General features: G+C 39.0%; 1 protein-coding gene across 2 annotated transcripts in view; it reads left to right on the top strand.

Moving 5' to 3' along the window:
- The window catches only part of PDGFD (platelet derived growth factor D), a 195,346-nt gene that overhangs the window by 147,593 nt on the left and 22,724 nt on the right, over nt 1-25,029 (top strand). The window contains exons 4-5 of one of the 2 annotated variants that reach the window (XM_081326632.1): nt 16,812-16,871; nt 20,631-20,829. In XM_081326632.1, coding sequence (XP_081182758.1) covers nt 16,812-16,871; nt 20,631-20,829 — 259 coding nt within the window. The remainder of the gene's footprint in view (nt 1-16,811; nt 16,872-20,630; nt 20,830-25,029) is intronic. The other variant, XM_081326633.1, reaches the window with a different exon arrangement.

Raw genomic sequence — 25,029 nt, 5'->3', positions numbered from 1 at the left:
GCCTTCCATCTTTTTGAGGTCAATAAAATGGGGACCCAGGATGCTGGTGGCAATTTGCTGACTCTGTAAACTGCTTAGAGAGGGCTGTAAAGGACTATGAAGTGGTATATAACTCTTAAGTCCTACTGCCATCTATAGACACTTGAGAATGTACAGTAACATTAATAATTATACCTGGCAAGTTTCATTAGAACACTTCCAAGGGTTTTTCCCATAACATTTCTTTTAAAAAAAATAATTCTCTCCAGTATTTCTTTGGAGGCATGAGGAATGGATGATAGAAGAGCCTTCAAACTATCACGCAATTATCTTAGAAAGCAATTCACTGAACCAATGCAGAAAGTAACCTATTGCAATATAAACACAGATACATTCAAAAAGCTTTTAAAAAAAAGCTCATGTTAATCCCTAGCTTTTCTGGCCTGGAAGGTTTAGCGTGACAAATGACAAATGTCTTTATGGTCTGAACTTAATGTACTAGCTTTGATCACTGATTTCTGAGATCAAAAGAGTTGGCAGTTACTTTGTAAATTTGATCCCTTCCTCTCAGGAAAGACTTGGTGAAATAAAAGCTGTGGCTTGGTGGTTATCTTTCCTCTACTTTGAAGGCAGGAGGTATTAACCCAGCACCCATTCATTTGTGGCCAAGAGATTTAAATCCATCCCAGATGTTTGTAGAGAAATGTGTGGATGACCTTGGGGGATGAGGGAAAGAGTGGTTGCCTAGGATACAATCAGACAAGAGAGGCAAGAACCCCAGTGGGTTAACAGTAAGAGGGATAAACTTAGGAAGGCCCCGTAGTGGATCAAGTTATTAAAAGTAGCAGTTGGAAGTTTGTATCTTCAGATTGTATCTGAAGCGTATCTCCAGACTTGCAAGATTCTGTTAATGTAGCTTGTTACCATCAATATGTGAAATTAGGCATTTTATAGAATGCCAAGGAATTCTATAGAATGCCAAAAATGGGACGTCAAAGTATGAAACACTTAGTATATCACACATTTCCTAGGTATTCTGTGCAATGCTAACAGGCAAGCCAGCAAAATATAAAATACTCTCACTAAAATGCCATTCTAGCCTTCCTTATTGCAACAAGTAGGTTAATACTGGTTTTTTCTCTCTCTCTTTTTTTTTTTAATAAGAAAGACCTGTACTTAATCCTAACCCTAACCCTAACCCTTTTCATGACTGTCTTTTCATACTTTGCCTAAATAGCTCTTTATACAATGCCTAGGAAAAGTATATAGCTTATTAAAATAACACAGACATTTCACACTTTCCCTAAAAATGTCACACATTCTATAGTTTTCCTAGGCATTCTATACAATGTCATCTTTTCACACGTTGCCAATAACAGCCTTAGTATAAAGTAGAATTAGCTCATCTAGTCGTGCTGTCTATCTGGTTTATCTGGGAAGGGCTGGCAGTTTTAAACATAAGACTATATGCAGATTGCTGAGATCTCTGTTGAGTCTCTAATAGTGCTGATTGGCTGAGAAGAAGAGAACATTTCAGTAATGTAAGAGAGCAAAGTTAAGACATATGGCTATCTCCAATGAGATGTATTATTACATAAGGTTGATGTAGTCTTATCACTCTAAAAACCTGCACAAGGCAAAGAGTTAATCAGCTTTAAACTGAGTGGCTGGCTACCTATTTCAAAGCCAGAGAATCCATCATGCCACTTAGTGTCCCCAATTCCACTGGGACATTCATTCAATATGACATTGAAATTGCAACTCATGTACTGCTTAAGATTGCCAGATCTGCACTGCAAAGATCTACATGATGGTAGAGGGCAGTAAAGAGGTGTAGAAAAGTACAGCTCTATTTTTCTATCTTGTGGTCTGAATTTTTGTTCTGATCTCATAATTCTAATAATGTGTCTAACAATCTAGAAGTAGTAGAAAAGCCATCGATCTGCAAAGTGCTTTGAAAACTCTTGATTCAGATTTGCTCTTCGAAGCAAATTCCCACCCTTTTGATATGCATATCTGTTTCAATGGGATGGTGTGATCAAAACTTTGCCAAATCAAAAACCTCTTTCAAAGCTTTGCACAGCATCGCTAATGAATGTCTAGAAAAGGGTAGGTTTGCTTTTATACTAAAAAAATGTAACAAAAAGGAAACAAAAGAAAGATCTACTGAAAGAGCCTTGGTGGAGCAGTGGGCTAATGCCTCCTTAAGTAACACCAGCTGCCTGCAATTAGTGCAGGTTCGAGTCCCACCAGGCTCAAGGTTGACTCAGCCTTCCATCCTTCCGAGGTAGGTAAAATGAGGACCCAGATTGTTGGGGGCAATTAAGCTGACTTTGTAATAATGCTGCTTGGGGTGTGTGTGAAAGCCCTAATAAGCAGGCATATACATAGAATGAAGGCTACTGCTAAGCTTGTAAGCCGCCCTGAGTCTTCGGAGAAGGGTGGGATATAAATGGATATTTTTTTAAAAAAAAGGTAATTCTAAAGACTTGGTGACAAGGTAAAATCTCCTACAATCTAAGCTCAATTCTCTCAAGTCATAGATCATCCATGTTATATGTTGGCAATAGCAAAAGCAGCTTGCCTTTGCTTTCTTCTAGGATGTCTTTTTTAAACTTTTCAACTGTACTGGGCCTCCAACATAGTCAGGTCCATGATTGCCATGGTGTCCATGGACTCCCAGACTCTTTCTGATTCCACACCCAAAAAACCCTGGGAAATTGAACTGCCTGTTGGACCACAGAGTCATGGAAGCTGCCACATAGCAACCCTGAGGGTTGCAAGTAAGCCCCAAAGAAGATGCAATGTCTATGAAAAGTTGTACTCCAAATTGTTCAAATCTATATTGTTTCATAGCTCTGATCTGGAATGGATGTGCTAATAAAGGTTATGTCTAGCAAACAGAGCTTGTGATTTTTCTAGTTTATAGAAGGAAAAAAATAGACAAATAATTGGATGCATGTAATAATGCCATATACTGCTGTTCTCCCAGAAGACAACATTAGTTGGAATGAAGCATCTGGAACAAAAGTTCCGAGAAGTGCCCATTCAAGACCACCTTGCATAGTAAGTTGTAAAAAGAAAAACATTTAAAACCCACCCTTTTAAAATAAAAATAAAAAACACCCAAAAACAAAGATGAAGCATTTAACTTCTACTAACTTCTAGGGCAGGGGTCTTCAAACTTGGTCATTTTATGACTTGTGGACCAACTCCCAGAATTCCTCAGCCAGCGTGACTTAATTGCAAATAATCAGTCAGTCAATCAATCAATCAGTAGTGTTTACCAACATTCAAAAAGCACCCATGCTCATTTTACATAATGGTCAGCAAGAAAAAAAGTCTCACATTGGGTTTTTAACTGACCTGAATGTCTTGCGTAAGCAACAAAGAATTTCTCTTCCCGCTGCCCAGCATATTTCAGAACTTAAAGCCAGAACAGAAAGTAAGAAGAAACCCAGGGGAAAAATGAATTGCTGCTTTTTCTTTTAAAAGCTGAGAGCAGATGGAGATAAGACAAGAAGGAATAAAAAGATGAGAGGGTGGGAAAAATACTAGGCTCTGCAGTTATGAATAGACTGACAAAAAGATTGCAAAGAACGTCTGATTTGCTTTTCCCTCATCCCATTCAAACTTGCTGGAAACGTCATTAGGATAACCAAAAAAGTACCAAAAGAAGTGTGAGGGTGGAATCCTGAACCTAAAAGGTCTTCAAATTATTATTTTTTTAAGCAATAGAAAGCAGGAGAAGGGGCCCCTCCAGAAACCAAAGGGGCATTTCAGGAGAATTATAGAACTTGTCAATAGTAACTTGTTAAATAATTAATTGGGTGCCTATTGGATAGAATAATAATGGCATAAGCCTTTAAGATGAGCTGAAAGACATTTGGGAATCCAGCCATTGCTCATAATAATAAACAAGTCTGTCACAATAGTGCCAGAAATCTTAATCAGTTCATCAGCTGATTAACTGTTGACATTTGCATATGAAATGCATTCATTGTTTTAAATGCAAAATGACATTTTGAACTGCAACTCTAACCAACCTAGGAGTGATCCCTACAGAAGTCAGTGGCATCTATTCTAGAGATATAAAAATTGTGCATACACACACATATTCAAAGTTAGTAAAAATAAAAACGATGAACTCCGGGATATAAGAGAAAATTCTTCTTTATTGCTGAGCTTTCATCAACAAGCTGTTGACATCATCAGAGCAAGGGCTGAATGATAAGGAAGTCAGTACATACACTTGTATGGCAGTTATAACGGTCAACTTGTGGAATGTGGGTGTGGCCTGTTCGTGACAAGCTTGCTCGTTTATAATCTCAGTGGTTCCGGCTTTGTTGGAAAAGGCCGGTCTCTGGTTGATTTTTAAAAGTCGTGCCCAGCAGCTGCTTGGCGCATATCAGCTGTTAGGTGCGCAAGTCTCGTCGCGCCACGTGTAGTCATGCGCTGGCTGACAGGCTCTTCATTCGAAGTAGAGTCAAAGAGGTCATCTCATTCCCTTGCTGTCTTTATGTGTAGAAGTGTCAGATGGTGTGTTGGTTATACAAGTTATGATTGTTGTGTTAGAATTTTGTCTGTTGTTTAGTTCAATTGGAATGGATTGTGTTATAATAATCTCATCTGTTGTGTTGATATGGTGTTTGACAGGTGGGTGAAGTGGTGTGTTTGTGTCTTTGTTGATTGTATTTAAGCATTTGGATGTTTTGTGTTGTTGTAAATGCCTTCTCAGAGTTTGGTATGGTGGTAATAATTCGATGTGTCTATTAATTGAATTATTATCACACAACCAAGCCTCTTTCAATAGATGGCCACCTTTAGTGGGGTCTTGAGAGATGACTATAGCTCCATTACATCTAAAAAAGGTAAGGAATTGTTGCTTTCCTCCTCTGCTGTAAATTGGATATATATATATATATATATATATATATATATATATATATATATATATATATATATATATATATATATATATATATTTGTGTAAATTACTAACAAAGAATTTAAATAACACTGCCTTGTATGCAATCAGCCCAGGTTCGAATCTCAGAAGGGTATAGCTGACTGATGAAGACTAAAGAGTCAGAAATGCATCTCAGTTTCCCTTTAAATTCTTTGTTAGTAATTTACACAAATATATGAACTGTCCAGTGTGACTACAGCCTGTTCGATGGCCTTCAAGATAGGCTGAAAACAGGAAATAAAGATTTGCTCCATGTTTGGGGCCTAGCAAGGTAATCTAAATAGTTAACATTTGAAACATATATATATATATATATCTCAAAAAAGTAAAGGGAACACTTAAACAACACAATGTACTGTATTTAATAGTAGGATGTCTTATTTTCTGTTCCCTTTATTTTTTTGAGCAGTGTATACATGTGTGTGTGTGTGTGTGTGTGTGTGTGTGTGTGTGTGTGTGTGTGTGTGTGTGTATAAAGGTAAAGGTTCCCCCGCACATGCGTGCTAGTCGTTTCTAACTCTAGGGGCCGGTGCTCATCTCTGTTTCAAAGCCGAAGAGCCAGCGCTTGTCTGAGGACATCTCTGTGGTCATGTGGCTGGCATGACTAGATGCCAAAGGCGCACGGAACGCTGTTACCTTCCCACCGTAGTGGTCCCTATTTTTCTACTTGCATTTTTACGTGCTTTCGAACTGCTAGGTTGGTAGAAGCTGGGACGAGTAACAGGCGCTCACTCTGTTACGCGGCATTCGGGATTCGACCCGCCAAACTGCCGACCTTCCGATCGACAAGCTCAGCGTATATATATATATATTGAATATAAAAGAGAAATGCTCCATCGCCTAAGTAAATCAGTGGTTCTCAATTTTTTCTTCACCACACACATCCTTTAAATACTTTTTGTGGCCATGGACCCACAAGACTTAACTCAAGATTTAAATCAGGCATGTCAAACTCGTGACGTCACGTGACGTCATGCTACGTATCGTGATTTTTTCCCCATTGCCAGCAATGGGGAGGGTGCGGTTTCATCGTGACACATCTGGCCCGCGGGCCAGAAGTTTGCCATGCCTGATTTAAATCATAACATTTCTTCAAGCCTTTGTGGATCCCCCTCTGATGACATCACAGCCCCCCAGGGGTCTGCAGACCACAGGTTAAGAACCACTGGACTAACACCCTCCCCTCTTTTTTAAAATAAATAAATAAATATCTGGGATAGAAAGATTTTTAAAAATGTTTACTGCAGAAATATTTCCAGCACATGAGTTGAGCATCTTCTATTCCCACAGAATCTGAATCCTGGGAAAGAAGACCTTGTATTTTTGCTTCAGATGCACAATTTTGAAAGCACTTAGTTACAGCACCCCTTCAACATGTCATCCTTTAATTTCCCTCCATCCGAGCAAAAAGCTGACATAAATATGACATCTTTCTTCTTTCACATCACAATTGTTATCCTCCTGTTAAGCCCAAAGAGTCACGTTTCTGCTCTGCTGCATACAGGGGAGGCTACAGAAGCATTTGGTAGGGTGTATAGTTTGCTTTTCTTTTGAGATTTTACTCAAGGCATGTTCTGACTCCCAAAGCTGTCTATCATTAAAGGTAAATGTAAAGGTTCCCCCGCACATGCGTGCTAGTCATTTCCAACTCTAGGGGCTGGTGCTCATCTCCGTTTCAAAGCCGAAGAGCCAGCGCTTGTCCGAGGACGTCTCCGTGGTCATGTGGCCGGCATGACTAGATGCCAAAGGTGCACGGAACGCTGTTACCTTCCCACCGTAGTGGTCCCTATTTTTCTACTTGCATTTTTACGTGCTTTCGAACTGCTAGGTTGGCAGAAGCTGGGACGAGTAACAGGTGCTCACTCTGTTACACGGCACTCAGGATTCAACCCGCCAAACTGCTGACCTTGTGATCGACAAGCTCAGCATCCTAATCCACTGAGCCACCGCATCTGTCATTAGGGAAGAACAAAGTGTTCTCTCAAGGGGACTGAATTTTCTGTTAAGAATGAGATTAAAATCTTCACCTTAGCTACCTAGGGATAAGGATGGGGAAGCAGGTCCAGGGGATTTGAAAGACCCGCCTAAAGGGAAAGATCCACTTGACTCTTGTTTTCTACAGAGAGACTACATACAGGAGAAATTCTAAATGAGAAACTGCATTTTTCACAACTATACAGAGATGGTTGATCGTCGCCTTTCTCTGAGATATTGATCCATTCCCTGGCCCAATCGATATCCCTGTGCTTTGCTATTGATTACCCATTAAGATTTTAACCAGGCTCAAGTGTATTTAGCTATTTTAGAATCAGCTGGTGTGGGGAAGTTACTGCTCTCTATCCAAGTTCAAGACTATTAAACTTACTAGCACAGTGCTGCACAGTTCAGTTAAGCAACCATTGCTTATGACAAAAGTGCAGAACCTCTGGGTGCAGAGCTCCCTAGATAGAACCAGGGCAGTCTAGCATCCCATGGTCATCAGCAAACTCTTCCTGATGGCTTCAACGTCCTACCAGCAAATGCCAGAGAAATTCAGTGGCCAAGCTTCCAGCCAGTTTAAGGCAGGCAATGCACAACTGGATTTTAGAGTAAAGTTTCAAATGAGTGAACTCAGTTCTATAAAGGTAAGGAGGTCTTCCACAGCTCTCTGAAAAAATATCAACATCACCCAATGGGCCCCTTAAACTATCAAAAGGTTATATATGGGGATGTGGCAGTGCCATGTATGGCATAGACAAGGAGAAAAAGAGCTGTGTTTAGAGCAGAAAGTGGCTGTCTCTAAGTAAAAAAACATATCTTTCTAATCCCTCCACCTTTTCCCCCTTAAAATGATTTTCTTCTATTGTTAACATTGTTGGCAGCTGGGGGGAGGGGTTGAAGAACACACTATGATGCCTTCAGTTTCACAACCACAATTTCTCTTCAGTCTAGAGAAAAGAAGGACTAGAGCGGACATGATAACAGTATTCCAGTATTTGAGAGGCTGCCACAGGGAGGAGGGGAGCAACTTATTTTCCAAAGGACCAGAAGGCAAGAGAAGAAACAATAGATGGAAACTAATCAAGGAGAAAAGCAACCTGGAATTAAGGAGAAACTTCCTAACAGTAGGGGACAATTAACCAGTGGAACAGCTTGCCTTTAGATGTTGTGGATGCTTCATCACTGGAGGTTTTTAAGAAGAGACACTTCTTAAGTGGACAGCCACTTGTCTGAAATGGTATAGATCTCCTGCTTGAGCAGGAGGCTGGACTAAGAAGACCTCGAATGTCCCTTCCAGTTCTATTCTGATTCTTATTCTCAGGGCTTTTTTTGTCATAGAACCCTCAGAACGACACCTTTTTTGGATGGAACCTTGTAGGGTAGGCAAGGCGGGTTGTATGACATGTGTGAGTTCCAGCACCTTTTTCTTATAGAAAAAAAGCACTGCTTATTCTGATAGACTTATATATGACTTCTGTAGTCAAACACACAATACTTTAATACTCCCCACTACAGCTGCAATTTTATGCTTTATGCTACTAATAATTACCAATAACAAAAATAGCTTATTCATACTCTTTCTATAAAGAGAAAAACAGCCTGAATAATTACAGCTTCTCTTCAAATTATAATCTATAAAACACTACTGTAACTACAACATTAACATGGCTTCTACTCTCCCAGAAATGACTAATATTTACCTCATGGGGGAAAATGTTTTTTTTAAAAAAAAATCACAATATTAAGAATATAAATATTCATCACAATATTAATCCTTGAGGAAGGTAGCTCAGCTGTAGAGAAAGAAGGAAATGACTTTGAAGTAAATAAGCAAGAACCATTGTAGAAGCTAAAAGGGGTGAAACATTCTTAACATACAATTAATTAAACATGATAGCATCCAGAAGAGATACAGACAGATTCCTCATTCGTTGGTATAGAAGAGGGAGGGGAGGTAAATTGCTATCTGAGCTTGCAAGATTTTGTTAATATAACAACCTGTCAACTGTGGACCCCTGCAGGGGCCACAATATTGTCACAGGGGATCTGTGAAGGCTTGAAGAAATGTTATGATTTAAATCTTGAGTTAAGTCTTGGGGGTCCGTGGCCATGGTCCATGGATCATGATATTTAAAGAGGGTGTGTGGTGAAGAAAGATTGAGAACCACTGGTATAGCATATACTCAATAGAGTATAGTTTGCGTCTTCCAGTGGAGTCTTTTTACTGAATTAGTCTATCTTGTAGGGCTGAAACCTACACTATACTGGACAGGCTGGCCTGAGAGAAACAAGATGTTCTTTAACAAGTAGATATGTAAAATATTGCATTTAGAAAGGGGGAAAACATAAGACACATAAACAAGGTAGGGCAGGGGTGTCAAACTCAATTTCATTGAGGGCCACATCAGCATTGCGGCTACCCTCAGGGGGCCGGGTGGGTATGGCCAGGGTGGACATGGCCTACTGGGTGGGCGTGGATAGAGTGTGTATGGCCTACTGGGTGGGCGTGGCCAGCTCTACATCGTTTGCATCAAGGGTGCCTATGGGGGCCTGGGCAGGAGTGGGACAGATCTGAGGGTCTCTGGCAGAAGGAGGGTCTCTGGGCCAGGGCCAAGGCAGTGGGGGCCGTTCCCTCACTGTTTCCAGGATGGCTTCATGGGCCGCATGAAACCACTTTGCGGGCCGGATCTGGCCCCCGGGCCTTGTGTCTGACATGTCTGAGGTAGGGGGTTCATGGCTTGGAAACACTACATCTGAGGAGAATTTGGGTATGGTCACTGATCACAAGTAAACATGAACCAGCACCCTGGGACAGTTGCTAGAAGGACCAATACAGTTCTGAGCTACATTAGAAGAACACCATATTAAAGATAAGTTATTTTTTTCTCTCTCTCTCTCCGTTCTGCACTGCTAGTTCTGTGTACAATTCAGAGCATGCTCAGTACTGTATATGATTCTGGGCACTACTTCTCCAGAGAGATAGTGACAGAGAGGATTCAGAAAAAGTTGACAAAGATAATATTAGGAGTTGAGGACATATTCTATGGTGAGAGGCTAAATGAACCTCAAATGTTCAGTCTGCAGAATATATGACTTGCAGAAGACATTAAAGCTATATGCAGATACATAAGCAGAAGCTATAAGGCAGGGGTGTTAAACTGCCGGCCCATAGGCCGGATGCATCATCCGGAAGCTGCACCCACCCCATTGCCGGCAATGGCAAAACCGTCCCAATACATTGCATGACATCACATGATGTCACGGGTTTGTCACGTCTGCAGGACACTTAAAAACTATTCCATAATAGATACTAGGATCAGAAAGAACACGTATAATCTGGAGTTAGCTAGATTTCATTTAAATATAAGGAAAAACTTTCTGACATAGTAGAAAAGTGAAACCAATGTCAGTTGTAGGTTTTGTGGTCTTAAGTTTTTTGAGAAAAGGCGTATTAGACAAAGATGGATTAATTGGGCTTTGTTCACCTTCAGGAGGGTGGAACTAGATGATCCTTGTGGTCTCCTCCAACTCTATAATTCTATAATTTATGGGGGGGAAATCAAACTTCATCCTTGCATCCAGTTCCTTGCTTACCATTTCTTTGCAAAATATTAGAAGGGGATAATTTATTTCATTCATGTGGCCACCCATCACTCTATAGAGTGGCTAACATCATATAAAAATGTAATGCAAAAATAAACATCAAATGATATTAAAAGAAAATCCTATAATGACAGCTGAAGATAATGTCAATTGACAGTAAAATAACAGGAACTCACGGATTCCCACTAACCTGCTGATACCCATGTTGGAAAAGACCAACTGGGTCTTTCTGAAGGGGCCAGTCTAATCTCAGGTGGATGATGTTATAAAAGGCAGCAACTAATGAGGACACATTCACTGTAAGAACCCAGCCATCATAAAAGGTGTTTCTATGTGTCTTGTTCAGTAACAGATACATGGCTGATAGATAGTTGTAACACCCAGTTTGTGGTCCGTCTTCATTTCCACACATGCCTTCAATACTTTATTCTGTTTTCTCCCTTTAATCTGCTCTGAAGATGAATGGGCAAAAAGAAAATTGTTTGCAAATATATTAGTAAGAAGAAAGAAACACTAGGTCAAATTAGGACTTAGCAATCACAGGAGTTGACTTTCAGTTCCAACTGGAATTCTACAAAGCAGTTGCCGGCCCTTAAATCCCTTCATCATCTTTTCCCTTCTTTTGACAAAAATTGCTACGCCATGGAACAGTGTGACATCTTCCAATCATCATATAGTCAGGTGACCATTGAAAATGTAATACTAGAGAGCAAATGATGACAAGAATTATCATGCTGCTACTACCATCTCCAAAGTAGACTCTGACACCTGTTCTGTATATATCAAGTTTGCCAGTCAACCCTTTGAATTAAGGAAGTCTTGAATTCTTGTACAACATTCAAGTTAACCCTTCCTTTCTCAGGTTGGATTCCCTATTCATTTCCTGGTGCAACATTGCTTTTTTGTTTTTCCAGTCCAACTTCCAGAATTGTGTGTGGAAGTCTTATGAGGAAGAAATGGCTAATAAGGAATTGGGAGTTGAAAGTTTTATGATGCATAGCCTATCAAAGAAAAGTTTAGAACTGAATCTTTCTCTCTGGCCATCTAACCTTTTTGTAGAAGGAATTTTCTCTTTAATAAGAATAATTAGTTTCCCTTACTCTTTAACACAGTTTGCTTTCCATAAATAGAAAAATAAGCTCAGGCTGTCCTTGATTGTAATTGCAGCTGAAAACTTTCATGTATTTTTGATAAGGTTTTGGAATATCATACTCCCCTTCCTATTAGGACAAGTAACAATGACAGGGAGAATTAATAGATATCCAGTAAGTACATCATTTCATATTATTCTTAACACAGTCATCACTAATAAAGGAATTATAGCTAGTAATGTACATTGGCAGCCAGCTTCTTCTGAGTATGTGTGGCTTCTGGATATTTAAGGTACAGCATCAGAGAGAGGGAGTGTTGGGAAAATCCCATATTTATTTCCTATTAAGCAGCTCAAAAATAACTTAGTAGTTTTTCCACCGCACTACTCTAACTTTATTTTTTTTTCCAAAAGTGGAATTATCATTTAGTTTTAGGTTTGTATGGGGTTTTTTTCCTCAAAAGAAATATGCAAGGACTTTTTTTTTGCATGTTTGGAGAGGAACAACACTTTTCCAATTATTAAGCCAATCCAAAGTGTGGGTATTTATTGGCTTTCATATTGGCCAAATATTTTCATTCTGTTTAATGCTATCTATCTGTCTAACTATCCATCTATTATAAATGAGCAGCCTCTGCCTATCTGTCTGTCTGTATGCCTATCTCATTATCTATCTATCTAGCTGTCTAGCTAGCTAGCTATATCTCACAAATGGACAGCCACTTTATTTATTTCTTTTTATTTCTTTTTTTTCTTTCTTTCATCTTCATCATCTAGCTAGCTATCACATATACTGTATATATATATATAAAATCTACCACAAGGACAGCCACATTCTGTCATGTCTGGCTGACTAACTGGCTGTCTGGCTGACTGTCTGTCTGTCTATCTATCTATCTATCTATCTATCTATCTATCTATCTATCTATCTATTGGGAGACAAACTCTGCAGCGAGCAGGAGATCAAATAGATTCCTGACCATCCTAGCCAACAACTTTGTCATCCAAAAGGTGGAGGAGGAAACTAGACGTAAAGCCATATTAGACTTAATTCTAACTAATGGAGAAGAAGTGATAGAGGGAGTTGAAGTTCCCGGATCCTTGGGCAAAAGTGACCACGTCATACTAGAATTTAATATAACGCAAACACTAGCAACAGAAAACAATCCAACCAGTGTCTTGTACTTCAAAAGAGCTGACTTTAACCAACTCAGAGAGAACCTAGGAAAGATCCCATGGATGAAAATCCTAAAGGGGAAAACAATCCAAGAAGCATGGGAAATTCTGAAAAATGCAATCATAAAAGCCAAGACCAGCACAATACCACTGAGAAAGGAAAACAAGAAATTCAAGAAGAAACCAGCATGGCTGCACAAAGGTCTCTCTGACAAACTGAAAGACAAAAAGGACAAATACAAAAAATGGAAAGAGGGGCACATAACTAAGGCCGATTATCAGCAGACAGCCAGAACATGCAAAGATGAAGTCAGGAAAGCAAAGGCTCAAAGCGAACAAAGACTTGCAACAGAAATCATGGATAATAATAAAAAAGTTACTTCCAACATTTTAACAACAAGAAAAAAGTCAAGGAAATTCTAGGTCCACTAAAGAAAGAGGATGGCAAGGAAATAACAGGCAACAGGGAGAAAACAGAACTGCTTAACTCATACTTTGCATCAGTCTTCACACAAATAGAAACTATAGCTCAACATACCAAAAAAAACACTGCAAAAGACATACTGGAAACAAAAGTTAAAATAAGGAAGAAAATGGTAAGAGAATACCTATCCAATCTTGATGAATATAAATCACCGGGGCCTGACAGATTACATCCCAGAGTTCTGAAGGACCTGGCAAATGTTATCTCAAAATCATTGCACCACATCTTTTAAAAATCCTGGAGCACTGGGGAAGTACTTGAGAATTGGAAAAGAGCTGATATGGTTCCCATCTTCAAGAAAGGGGGGAAAATGGACCCAGGAAACTACAGACCAATCAGTTTAACATCAATACCTGGGAAGATCCTAGAAAAGATTATAATAAAAAAAAACAGATCTGTGAACAACTAGAAGCAAAGTTATAGCCAGTAGCCAGCACAGGTTTGTTAAAAATAGATCATACCAAACTAATCTTATTTCATTTCTTCAACAAAGTGACCAAACTAATAGACCAGCGAAATAATGTGGACGTAGTATACTTAGATTTCAGTAAGGCATTTGGTAAAGTAGACCACAACCTACTCCTTGGTAAGCTAGAAAAAGGTTGGAATAGACAACATCACCACCAGATGGATCTGTAGCTGGCTGACAAACCATACTCAAAGAGTAGTCCTCAATGGCACTACATCCACATGGACAGAAGTAAGCAGTGGGTTACCACAAGGTTCCATCTTAAGCCCAGTACTCTTCAATATCTTCATCAATGACTTAGATGAGGGAATTGAAGGGGAACTCATCACATTTGCAGATGACACCACACTGGCAAGAGTAGCCAACACCCTAGAAGACAAAATCAGGATCCAAAAAGATCTTGGCAAACTTGAACAATGGACCCTATCCAAGAAAATGGATTTTAATGTGGAGAAAAGCAAAGTTTTACTTTTCGGAAGGAAAAATCAAAGGTACAAGTACAGATTGGATGAGACCTGGCTCAAAAACAGGAACTGTGAGAGGGACCTTGGAGTCCTAATGGATGATCACTTGACTATGAGCCAGCAGTGTGCAGCAGCAGCCAAAAAAGCTAGTAAAATCCTGGGTTGTATAAACAGAGGAATAGAATCAAGATAGCACGAAGCATTACTACCACTTTATAAAATCCTAGTAAGACAACACCTGGAATACTGCAAACATTTTTGGTCACCATATCAAACAAAAGATGTTGAGAGGTTGGAAAAAAATCAGAGAAGAGCAACTAAGATGATCAAAGGCCTGGAGACTAAAACATACAAAGAACAACTGCAGGAATTGGGTTTGGCTAGTCTAAAGAAAAGAAGAAATAGGGGACACATGATAGCAGTGTTCCAGTATTTGAGGGGCTGCCACAAAGAAGAGGGAGTCACGTTATTCACCAAAGCACCAGAGGGTGGGACAAGAAACAATGGTTGGAAATTGATCAAAGAGAGAAGCAACCTGGAATTAAGGAGAAACTTCCTGACAGTGAGGACAACCAGTGGAATAGCTTGTCCCCAGAAATTGTGGGCACTCCATCACTAGAGATTTTTAAAAAGAGGCTAGACAGTCATTTGTCTGAGATGGTATAGGTTCTCCTGCTTGAGTGGGGGGCTGGACTAGAAGGCCTCCAAGGTCCCTTCCAGCTTCTATTCTATTCTATTCTATTCTATTCTATTCTATTCTATTCTATTCTATTCTATTCTATTCTATTCTATTCTATTCTATTCTATTCTATTCTATTCTATTCTATTCTATTCATTTATAACAAATGGACAGCCACATTCTTTCTACCTATCTATCTATCTATCTATCTATCTATCTATCTATCTATCTATCATCTCCCCTCCATCTGTATCTTCCTTCTGTGAACTTGAAACAATCAATTTAGAAATATTCTCAAAGTATATTTAAAATATTTCAATTCATTTTAATTTAGGAGTTTTAAAAAAGAAAATAACCTTATCAGATGAATCCAGAAATGGACCCAACATGGCAGATTAGCTTTTGCTCCAAATGAGGAAAGTGTTGTGCAGTTGCATGATACCATGGCAACACTGGTGTTCAAGGCAACAATGATGATTGCAAAGGGACTTATTTATTTATTGCCACTGTGCTGTGTAGCAGAAGCTACATTCTCTGGGAAAAAATGGGACTCCTGGATATTTAAGGGGCAATTCAAATGCAACACTGGGGAGAGGCAGTACAGGAGGAAAAAAATCAAATTATCCCATAATTTTTCAGCATGAGGCCAAGGAAAAGAAGCACTTCAATTTGTTATATGCATAGAATAGAATATAGTATAAGGATAACAGTTTTCTGTGATACTAGAAAGGACATTATTTGAGATTACAAAAGATATTATGTTGTTGTTGTTGTTGTTAGCTGTGAAATTGTGTCCAACCCATCACAACCCCATGGACAATGTTCCTCCAGGCCTTCCTGTCCTCCACCATCTTCAAAGATATTATAGAACTGAACAAAAAAAAAAACCCTGGGAAATTCTGGGAGTTCGAATCCACACATCTTAAAATTGCTGAGGTTAAGAAACACCCCTGTATACTAAGATAATAGGTCAGTGAGAGAATTGTGTGAATTGGCAACACTTGATGTGAAGGGAAAAGAAATCAACTTCAATACTTTGCTAGCAGATTGAAAGAAAACAACCATTAACCTTACAGTTATGGATATGTAATGGATCAGTTTGCTGTTCGGTAGAAAAATGAGCTGTAATATGGATTCTACCTTTGGGTTTTACAGAAGCGGTGGCTTTGGAAAATAGCAATAATGCTGTTGCCTTTTCTTCCTTCTTTGTTCTTTTCCCCCTGATTTCTTTCTCTTTTGTTCTTTTGTTCTCCCTTTTTTTCCTTCTCTCAGATTGACTGGTCCTTTCCCACCATCATAATCTTCCTTCTTCTATTGTCTGGCATATTCCGAGTTCTTTTGTCTACTTTAAATTTATGGTCTGTTTCCACTCAATTGGCTTAGCCATTTGGGCATCCCCGTGAACTGCTGTTTAGCTGTCCTGTCTCAAGCACCAGAAACACCTTTGTCTATTTCTGCCTTAGTCAAAGTGAATGTTATTTTTCTCTTTTTGTCTGAGGGGCTGCTCCTGTGCCTTTAATAATAGCTTCATGCACCCAGATTTAGTTACTGCAGCTGCTGTTAGGCAATGACTCCTGTCAGAGGAACAAAGATGACAAATATAGACTTTCCTATTTTGGTGCAATACTCTAAGCCAAGCCACATAATTTTCTTCTCAAAATTAGCCTTTTTAAAGAGCTACTTGTATTTATGCACCTTTTTGGGTATAAAAATGAGCTATGTTGTCTAGGTTTGTCTTACTAGAAGATAAAATTCCTGAATTTATTCCTAACACAAACTAAGAGCGATGATCAGTAAGGCTACATGAAGGGTGGATCAGCTGTGTAATTGATGCTTTCAGAAAAGAGAAGAAAAACAATACCTGCATGACATTATTTTTTTGTGTGTTTGTGTATGTGTGTTTCTCTTTGGCCTTCAGGATGATCTTCAGCCTGTTGCATCTGAAACCAACTGGGAATCAGTCACAAGCCCGGTCTTGGTAAATAATGTGTTAATTTTTATTTTTATTTTTATTTTTATTTTTTTGAAAGAGAAAGAAGTAACTGGAACTCAGTTGAGAACCACAGCAAGGAGATCAATTGGATTTAAACATTCCACTAAGCAATTATACAATTTGTTTTATTTTGGCTTAGTGCATTATGAGAATTGAAGTGATTACAGCTTGTTCAGCAAACCAGTGTTAAGCACTTAATGTGATGTATCAAACAGATCGCTATAACGCTGGCAGTGTAACTAGCAGAGACTTTTCTACTAGTAATACTGCTTTGGGGTTTGTTGATAGTAATGAAATCTGGCTTACATTTTTCAGTGAATCAGTCAATCATCAATTTCTCCACCATTTCAGTCAAAGGTTTTTTCTGGCAATATCATGACTATTCAGAATAGATATTAGTTATTTGATTTGGCTCCCTTGGAAACATAGCATTACAGAGCATGATATGACAAGAATGGGATTATGTAGTCAGCTTTGCACGAAGAAAGTCCCAGATGCCATCGTTAGCATTCCCAGTTTAAACAGATAAATAAAAGGTATCGGTCAGATGTAGGGAACCAGTGCTATTCAGAATAAATCAGGCTTCTTTGAACTTGGCACTCATCAAGTATCTTAAGAACTGTAGTTCCCAAAATTCTTACACATCATGGAGACCATCTGGAGACTAAGGAAAGCCACAAAAGTTTAAGTGTGTGTAGATGGATAAATAGGCTAATCTGGATAAACTCCTGTGTATTTGCTGCAGGTTCTCAAATGAACCTCACACTTCTTACTTGCCTCTATGACACAAGGAAAAGATGAGTTTCATGTCCAAATTTTCATTATTAATGATGCTCATGAAATCATTTGTTACTGGCTTGGATGTTATTATAGAACAATAGAGGGCATCAATAATCTGTGTAAGAATTAAAGCTTCTCATGATTCAAAAATGATTCAGAAGAACATAGAAGGCTGCAATGCAGCAAGGTAGAAGCACCATTCTTCAGAGTTCAGCCTGAAAACAGACATCATTGATTTAAGGCAGGGGTCTTCAAACTTGGCCCTTTTATGACCTGTGGACTTCAACTCCCAGAATTCCTCAGCCAGCATATAAGTTTAAAGAGATGCTGCAATTTGTTCTCCTCTGCAGTTTGAAACACTCCTTCTGAATCATTTCCAAAGCATGAATATCCCTGCAAGCTATCTTCAGGAATGTACACTTAATCTGTTCATTTATTGAACAAACCGCAATGGTTTTTTAAAATTACTTTCTAATTCCAGCATTAGAGTTCATTTATACATTGGGTAACTACGAAACATCATTTTTGTTTGACATTTGTTTAAAATGAGCCACTAGTATTTCTTCCCAAGTAACAATCAATTGTTGAATGGAAAGAATGAGATTTATAATCCAACAAGTCTTACTCTTGGTCTGTTAAATAATTTTTCTTTGTCTTATCCTTGAGATACAGTGCTTAGGCCATAGGGCACATGTAAATATTTTTAAAACTGTTCATACTGTCAGCAAAGAAAAAAGTCAAACTTGTTTAGTTTATCCTTAGCCACTAGATTTTCATAAGAATCTGCTATTTAGTTGTTTTAGAGCATGAGATTGTTCTCCTGACTTGTCCCCACCTTACCTCTCTATCAAGAAAATAAAGCTTCCTTCTTCTATATGGACATTGTGTTTTGAAAAGTCTATTTTTACAAATGCCAGGAATTTTGTACAAAAGGAAAGTATTACTGTTCTTTGCTCACCTTGATGTCTTCTAATTTCTCTCTGGTCCATTATCTCCACTCATCTGCAGCAATAAAAATCAGACACATTGCACTTCATGACCACAAAACTTGTCTCCTTACAATTCCTGTTCCAACAGTCTTTTTCACATCTAGCATAACTTTTTCTTAAAATACCTCTTAGCTTGTCATTTTTTTAAAAAAAAGCCTTGCAAAAGATGTGTCTTGGACATTCACTCCGTTGGATCCATCTATGTTTGAGTATTCTTTACCCTCTGACAATCATATCTTTTTTCCTTTCTCATCCTTATGCTTGGAATTATTCTTGAGAATGTTTCTAGAAGACTACTTCTTCTATAAATTCTTCTTCAAAGCCGACTTTTTGGTAAAGGTTGAGTGATCTCCCATTTCCTACATGTCATTGTAACTAAATACTAGAATTGAAAAGCTCCACAGCATCTCCTTTTTATTTTCCTTCCATTCTTCCGCTTCTTCATCATTTTCTTCTTTTTTATACAGGTGCTATTCTGATTCTATACTCTTCATTACCAAGATCTAAACAAAACCCAATAAATAAAACCAGTTACAGTAGCGATGAAAAGGGTATTTAGAAATCAGGACCAGCCTATTGCTTCAGTGATGGACAACGTTTGGGGTCTGCAGTTTAGCCTCCCAACCTTTTCGTGAGTCACAGGAAGCTATTGGTAACATGCTGTCACAACAAAGGGTGGAACTGAACTTCTTTTAGGGGCTGGGAGTGTGAAGAATAGCAAGAGACTGCTGGGGGGCAAATTGCTCAAACAAGACAAACTCTAAAATTGTTTTGTGGTCAAAATCAGGCCCTTTGGGAGATTAAGCACGTGGGGAGTAGCAGTTGCCTCTAAGAGGCCTCATGCTTCCCAGTCACTTAACTTTTCAATGAAACAAACCAAAAGGGCATGGCTAAGTTGAGTCCCTTTTATCACAAGATTCTATGAACATAATCTTGGGGTGATGGGGCTTTTAAGCAGATCACAGGTTGGTCATCCTTACTGTCTGCCTTTATGAACTACTGTCCTGTCCTTTGATCTTCCCAGCCTCTATGCATTCGGCTGGGAGATTTATGCTTGTTCTGTAATATAGCCAGAGGACAAGCTATACTGGCATTTGTTGTATTTCAAGCAAAGTATGTATCTTAGAAAGAACCTGATTTAGTTGAGAGCTGTGATTTGCATCAAGCAAATGTAAGTCAAATTCCATCTCAGAACTATGATTGAGAAGAACAAGCATCATTCTTTGTACACTTTAAAAGGTAAAGGTTTCCCCTTTCCAGTCGAGTCCAACTTTAGGGGGCAGCGTTCATTTCCGTTTCTTAGCTGAGGGAGTCAGTGTTGCCCCAAAACCCTTTCTGTGGTCATGTGGCCAGCCTCACTATACACCAAAGGCACATGGAATGCTGTTACCTTCCCACTGATGTGGTACCTATTTACCTACTCGCATTTTCATGCTTTCAAACTGCTAGGTGGGCACGAGCTGAGGCAAGTAATGAAAGCTCCCCCCTCACCTGGGCTGTCAGCTTTCCAGCTGACAAGTTCAACGTCTTTAACCAGTGAGCCACCCCACCCCCTTTGAACACTTTAGACCCACACAATGATGGGTGTATTATTATAAATATAATAATATAATTATAATTTTATATATATATATAAAGACATAAACCTAGGGCAGGGGTAGGCAACCTTGGCTCTTTTATGACTCGTGGACTTCAAGTCCCAGAATTCCTGAGCCAGCTATGCTGAGGGGAAAGAGAGAGGTTTCCACGCTGAGCCATGCTGGCTCAGGAATTCTGGGACTTGAAGTCCACGAGTCATAAAAGAGCCAAGGTTGCCTACCCCTGGCCTAGGGAACACAAGGGTTGTTTTCAGTAATGTTTAGTCCCAGTTGTGTGATAATTCATTGTTGCTGTTAAATCTGGAAAGAGTAGTTTTGATTTCTTTGTTCTTTTCTACATGATGTTCAAAGTACCCTGCTCTGTATGTCATTCTTAGGGCATTTCCTATCGCTCTCCATCAGTGACTGACCCCACTCTTACTGTGGAAGCCCTAGATCAAACCATTGCTGGGTTTGATACAGTGGAGGAATTGCTCAAGCACTTTAATCCAGATACATGGCAAGAAGATCTTGATCACCTCTACACAGAGAGCGCTCCACCTCGAGGCAGAAGTTTCTATGAGAGGAAGTCGAAAGGTAAGAGGCAAAAATGGTTGTATGGATGCACAGCAGAATAAGATGTTCAATATGATATTAGTTTTGTGACCGACATGGCTAAAATCCTCAGAGGGATGTTGTAAAATTTTTGCAACTATGCATAAGTCCACACTTTGTTTGGTGAGAATTAAAATTCTTAACAACCAGTCTACATAATGAACATTGGAGAGATATTTGCAGCCTATAAAAGCCACCTGCTCTTACAGGTGCTGGTGCCAGATGTTCTGCTAAGTGTAGTGTGATTTTTTATTTTTAAAAAAGTGATTATCTCCCTCTTATACTGCAGCAAGATAATTAAGATGGTTGCAGAAGACAAGAGTAGGTAGATATACTACTGGTAATTAGGACACCCATGTCTTATATGCAGCAACTGGCTTTAATATAAAGCCCTAAAGCATTGGTTCACTAGAAAAAGGGTTAGCAATGTCCAGATTTTATTAGATGAGCCCAAGGCAGCTGGATAACTCAGAGGACACTTTAGCCGGTTGAACAAACTAAAAAAAAATATTCTGCCTGGAGCAAATACTTATTTCTTATTACAGTACTACATTGGTTTGAGAAATTCTACATCCAATGTAATATATGCATTATTGTTCAGAGTGGTAACTTCTATGATTCTTGATGCGTTGTGAGTTGTCTTTTCACCATTTTGATTGAGAGTGCATGCACGTACACACATATGCATGCATGCATGTCTACGTACATATATGTGTGTAAGTATAAAAGTCACAATACACACCTCTATTTTCTGGAGGGCACGTGTGTCTGTATGTGTGTCTCAGTCTGCTAATGGCAAACTCATTTTCCAAATGCCTATGTGGCCAAATGTCTGCTACCCATGCCCCAAAAAAAAGGGAATGCCAGAAAACTTTGGAGGACTTAAGGTTTGAAAAAAGAATGTAAGGCGGTCTGAACATACTGCATATGCTCATCATATGTGGTATGTATGATTGGTTGATTTTACCTGCAATTTCTGTATATCTTTGAACACGATCCAATCATATGGAAAACTTGAAAATTCATAAAGTTATAATGTTGATATTATTATATTCATTACATTATATTTCACTACATTACATTATGTTGTTATAAGTCTATGGAGAGTCTGAGTCATCCAGTTTATGGTGATCTCAAAGGTGCTTTTTCGAAAGGCAACTGGATTTTTTTCCCCTTGAATACATTTCGCTTCTCATCCAAGAAGCTTCTTCAGTTGTGACTGAATGGTGGAGGATGGAAGGATTTATATTCCTTGCAGTCATCTGTTCCTTAGCATTCTTTCTGAGAGCTGTTGAGGCCACTTGGAGGTTTATCTGTGCCCTGGAGGTCACCTGAATAGTGCAAATGGGTGTGGAATTTTCTTGGAAAGCTTGGTACATTACATTACATTACATTACATTTACAAATCTAAAACCACTCAGCATCTAACTCAAATTTGATGAGGAAAACTGATGAACATGCCAAATATTATTTTTATTTCAGCTAACTATCCATTTAATTGTTGTGTCATTGCACCAGTACTTAACCAGCCTGCTAATCAGAATATTGTGATGTACTTGGCTTGGTTGAAATCAAGGTACATTATGTCTGTAACATTTCCACACTCTACTAATTGTGATTGTCATTATAACCCAGTCATGCAAATGAGGTAATCTTAATGTGGCAAGATTCATTTTTCACAAACCTATCCTGGATTCTGTTAATTACCATCTTACTTTTAAAATGATTTACAGAATAAGAGAGTTGGAAGGGACCTTGGAGGTCTCCTAGTCCAACCCCCTGCTCAGGCAGAAGACTGAGCATACCATTTCAGGCAAATGGCTGTCCAGTCTCTTCTTAAAAGCTTCCAGTGATGAAGCACCCACAACTTCTGAAGGCAAGCCATTCCACTGATTAATTGTTCCCACTATTAGGAAATTTCTCCTCAATTCTAGGTTGGTTCTCTCCTTGATTAATTTCCATTCATTGTTTCTTGTCTTCTGGTGCTTTGGAAAATAGGTTGAACTCTCTTCTTAGAGAACAAATAATAAGAAGATTATTTTTATTTAATAAGACATGGTGGCACAGTGGTTAGAATGCAGTACTTCTGCTGACTGCCAGCTGACTGCAATTTGGCAGTTCGATTCTCACTGGCTTAAGGTTGACTCAGGATCCAGATTGTTGGGGGCAATATGCTGACTCTGTATACCACTTAGAGAGGGCTGTTAAACACTGTGAAGCAGTATATAAGTTTAAGTGCTATTGCTATTGCTATTGCTAATAATGAATAAAGGTAAAGGTAAAGGTTCCCCCGCACATGCGTGCTAGTCGTTTTCAACTCTAGGGGCCGGTGCTCATCTCTGTTTCAAAGCCGAAGAGCCAGCGCTTGTCCGAGGACGTCTCCGTGGCCATGTGGCCGGCATGACTAGATGCCAAAGGCGCACGGAATGCTGTTACCTTCCCACCGTAGTGGTCCCTATTTTTCTACTTGCATTTTTACGTGCTTTCGAACTGCTAGGTTGGCAGAAGCTGGGACGAGTAACAGGCACTCACTCTGTTACGCGGCACTCAGGATTCGACCCGCCAAACTGCCGACCTTCTGATCGACAAGCTCAGCATCTTAATCCACTGAGCCACCACATCCCAATAATGAATATATAAGTACAAATGTAAGAACAAAAGCTTACAGGTCTGTCTCTTTATATACTGGTTGAGAATTTTCAGACCAACCTGGACTGCAGTTCCCTAGACACTCATTTTCTCATTTTTTTAAAAAAAAGGCTGCCAACAATATTAGCTCTCCTTCAGTCATCTGGCACTTTCCCAGTTATCTCAGATTTCCCCAAAGATAATATATAAGGGTTTAGCGTGACCATCAACTAGTTCCTTTCCTACCTTACATTGCATTTCATTTGGCCCTGGAGATTTAAGGTCATTCTGAGTAAATAGGACTTTCCTCGTGTTTCTATCAAAGTGAAGCTTATTCATGCATTCAGTATGATAAGTAGTTGCCTCTGAGGGATTTTTAGACATATGTAAGTCACACAGTGTGGCAGTCTGACTTTTCAAGGCTAGAAAAATATCCCCAGCTATACAACATGTTCCTGAATTGAGAAAGGGGAAGAAGAGTGTTGACATAGTAGTCAAAACAAATCTGTTGTATTCATTGTTTTTCATATCTCCACAAAGAACCAACAGGAAGACCTAAGCAAAGGAAAATAGGGATTGTGAACCTTTTGTGGGTTGATGAGATTTTTTTAAAAAATCAAGATGTAGGAAGGGTTCAGATGAAGGCATCAGAAAAAAAACTACAATCATATAATATAACGCATGTATGAAAATGAATCATTATAGGTCAAAGATCAGAAACAGAATATTCAGATTATCTTAAGCGAAGCACTATCAACGGAATCAGTTTATTTTTTTAGATGCCAATTAGGATGTATTGGAGAACTGAGAAGAAAGAAAAAGCTTTGCATGATTGTACCGTTGTACACCTGACAATGAGAACAATTAACCAGTGGAACGTCTTGCCTTCAGAAGTTGTGGGTGCTGCACCACTGGAGATTTTTAAGAAAAGGCTGGACACCCACTTGTCTGGAATGGTATAGGATTTTCTGCTTATGCAGGGGGTTGGACTAGAAGACCTCCAAGGTCCCTTTCAACTCTGTTATTCTCTTATTCTGATTGTAAGAACAAGCCTACTTATAAGGAAAAGATCCTTTCAGAAAGGAAAAGTGTGCATGTGATTAAATGTACACTCAAAACAGTAGGATTTAAATGCATCGACTTTTAGACTTCACTCATAAAGATTCATTCATCCTTAGAGAAGCATACTTTTCATTCTGTAGATTATATTATGCCACAGCACGCAAAACTTAACAAAATGCTATTGAAGGAATAATTGAGCCAGTTGGGGCACTGTTGATGTAAGATTAGCACACTATGAAAGATTTACAGGTTAAACAAATTTCCTGCTGCCACTGGGTTATGCCTTTTAAAACAAGGGTTAGAAAAATAAAGGAATATCACTGTAGTGTTTTTTCCAACACACACTGTGACAATGGAACAAGCTACACGCTGAACGTTAAGCCTTTCTGTGAATCCCCAGTGTTCTGAACCATCTCATCTATTTGTCATTAATATTTTTCCCCAGTCTAAACCAAAATCAGACAAAGGAATCTGATGTCTTCCAGATTGACA

Source organism: Vipera berus (assembly GCF_964194415.1).
Source record: "Vipera berus genome assembly, chromosome: 4".
Taxonomy (NCBI): domain Eukaryota; kingdom Metazoa; phylum Chordata; class Lepidosauria; order Squamata; family Viperidae; genus Vipera; species Vipera berus.
This window is presented reverse-complemented; position numbering and strand designations above follow the sequence as displayed.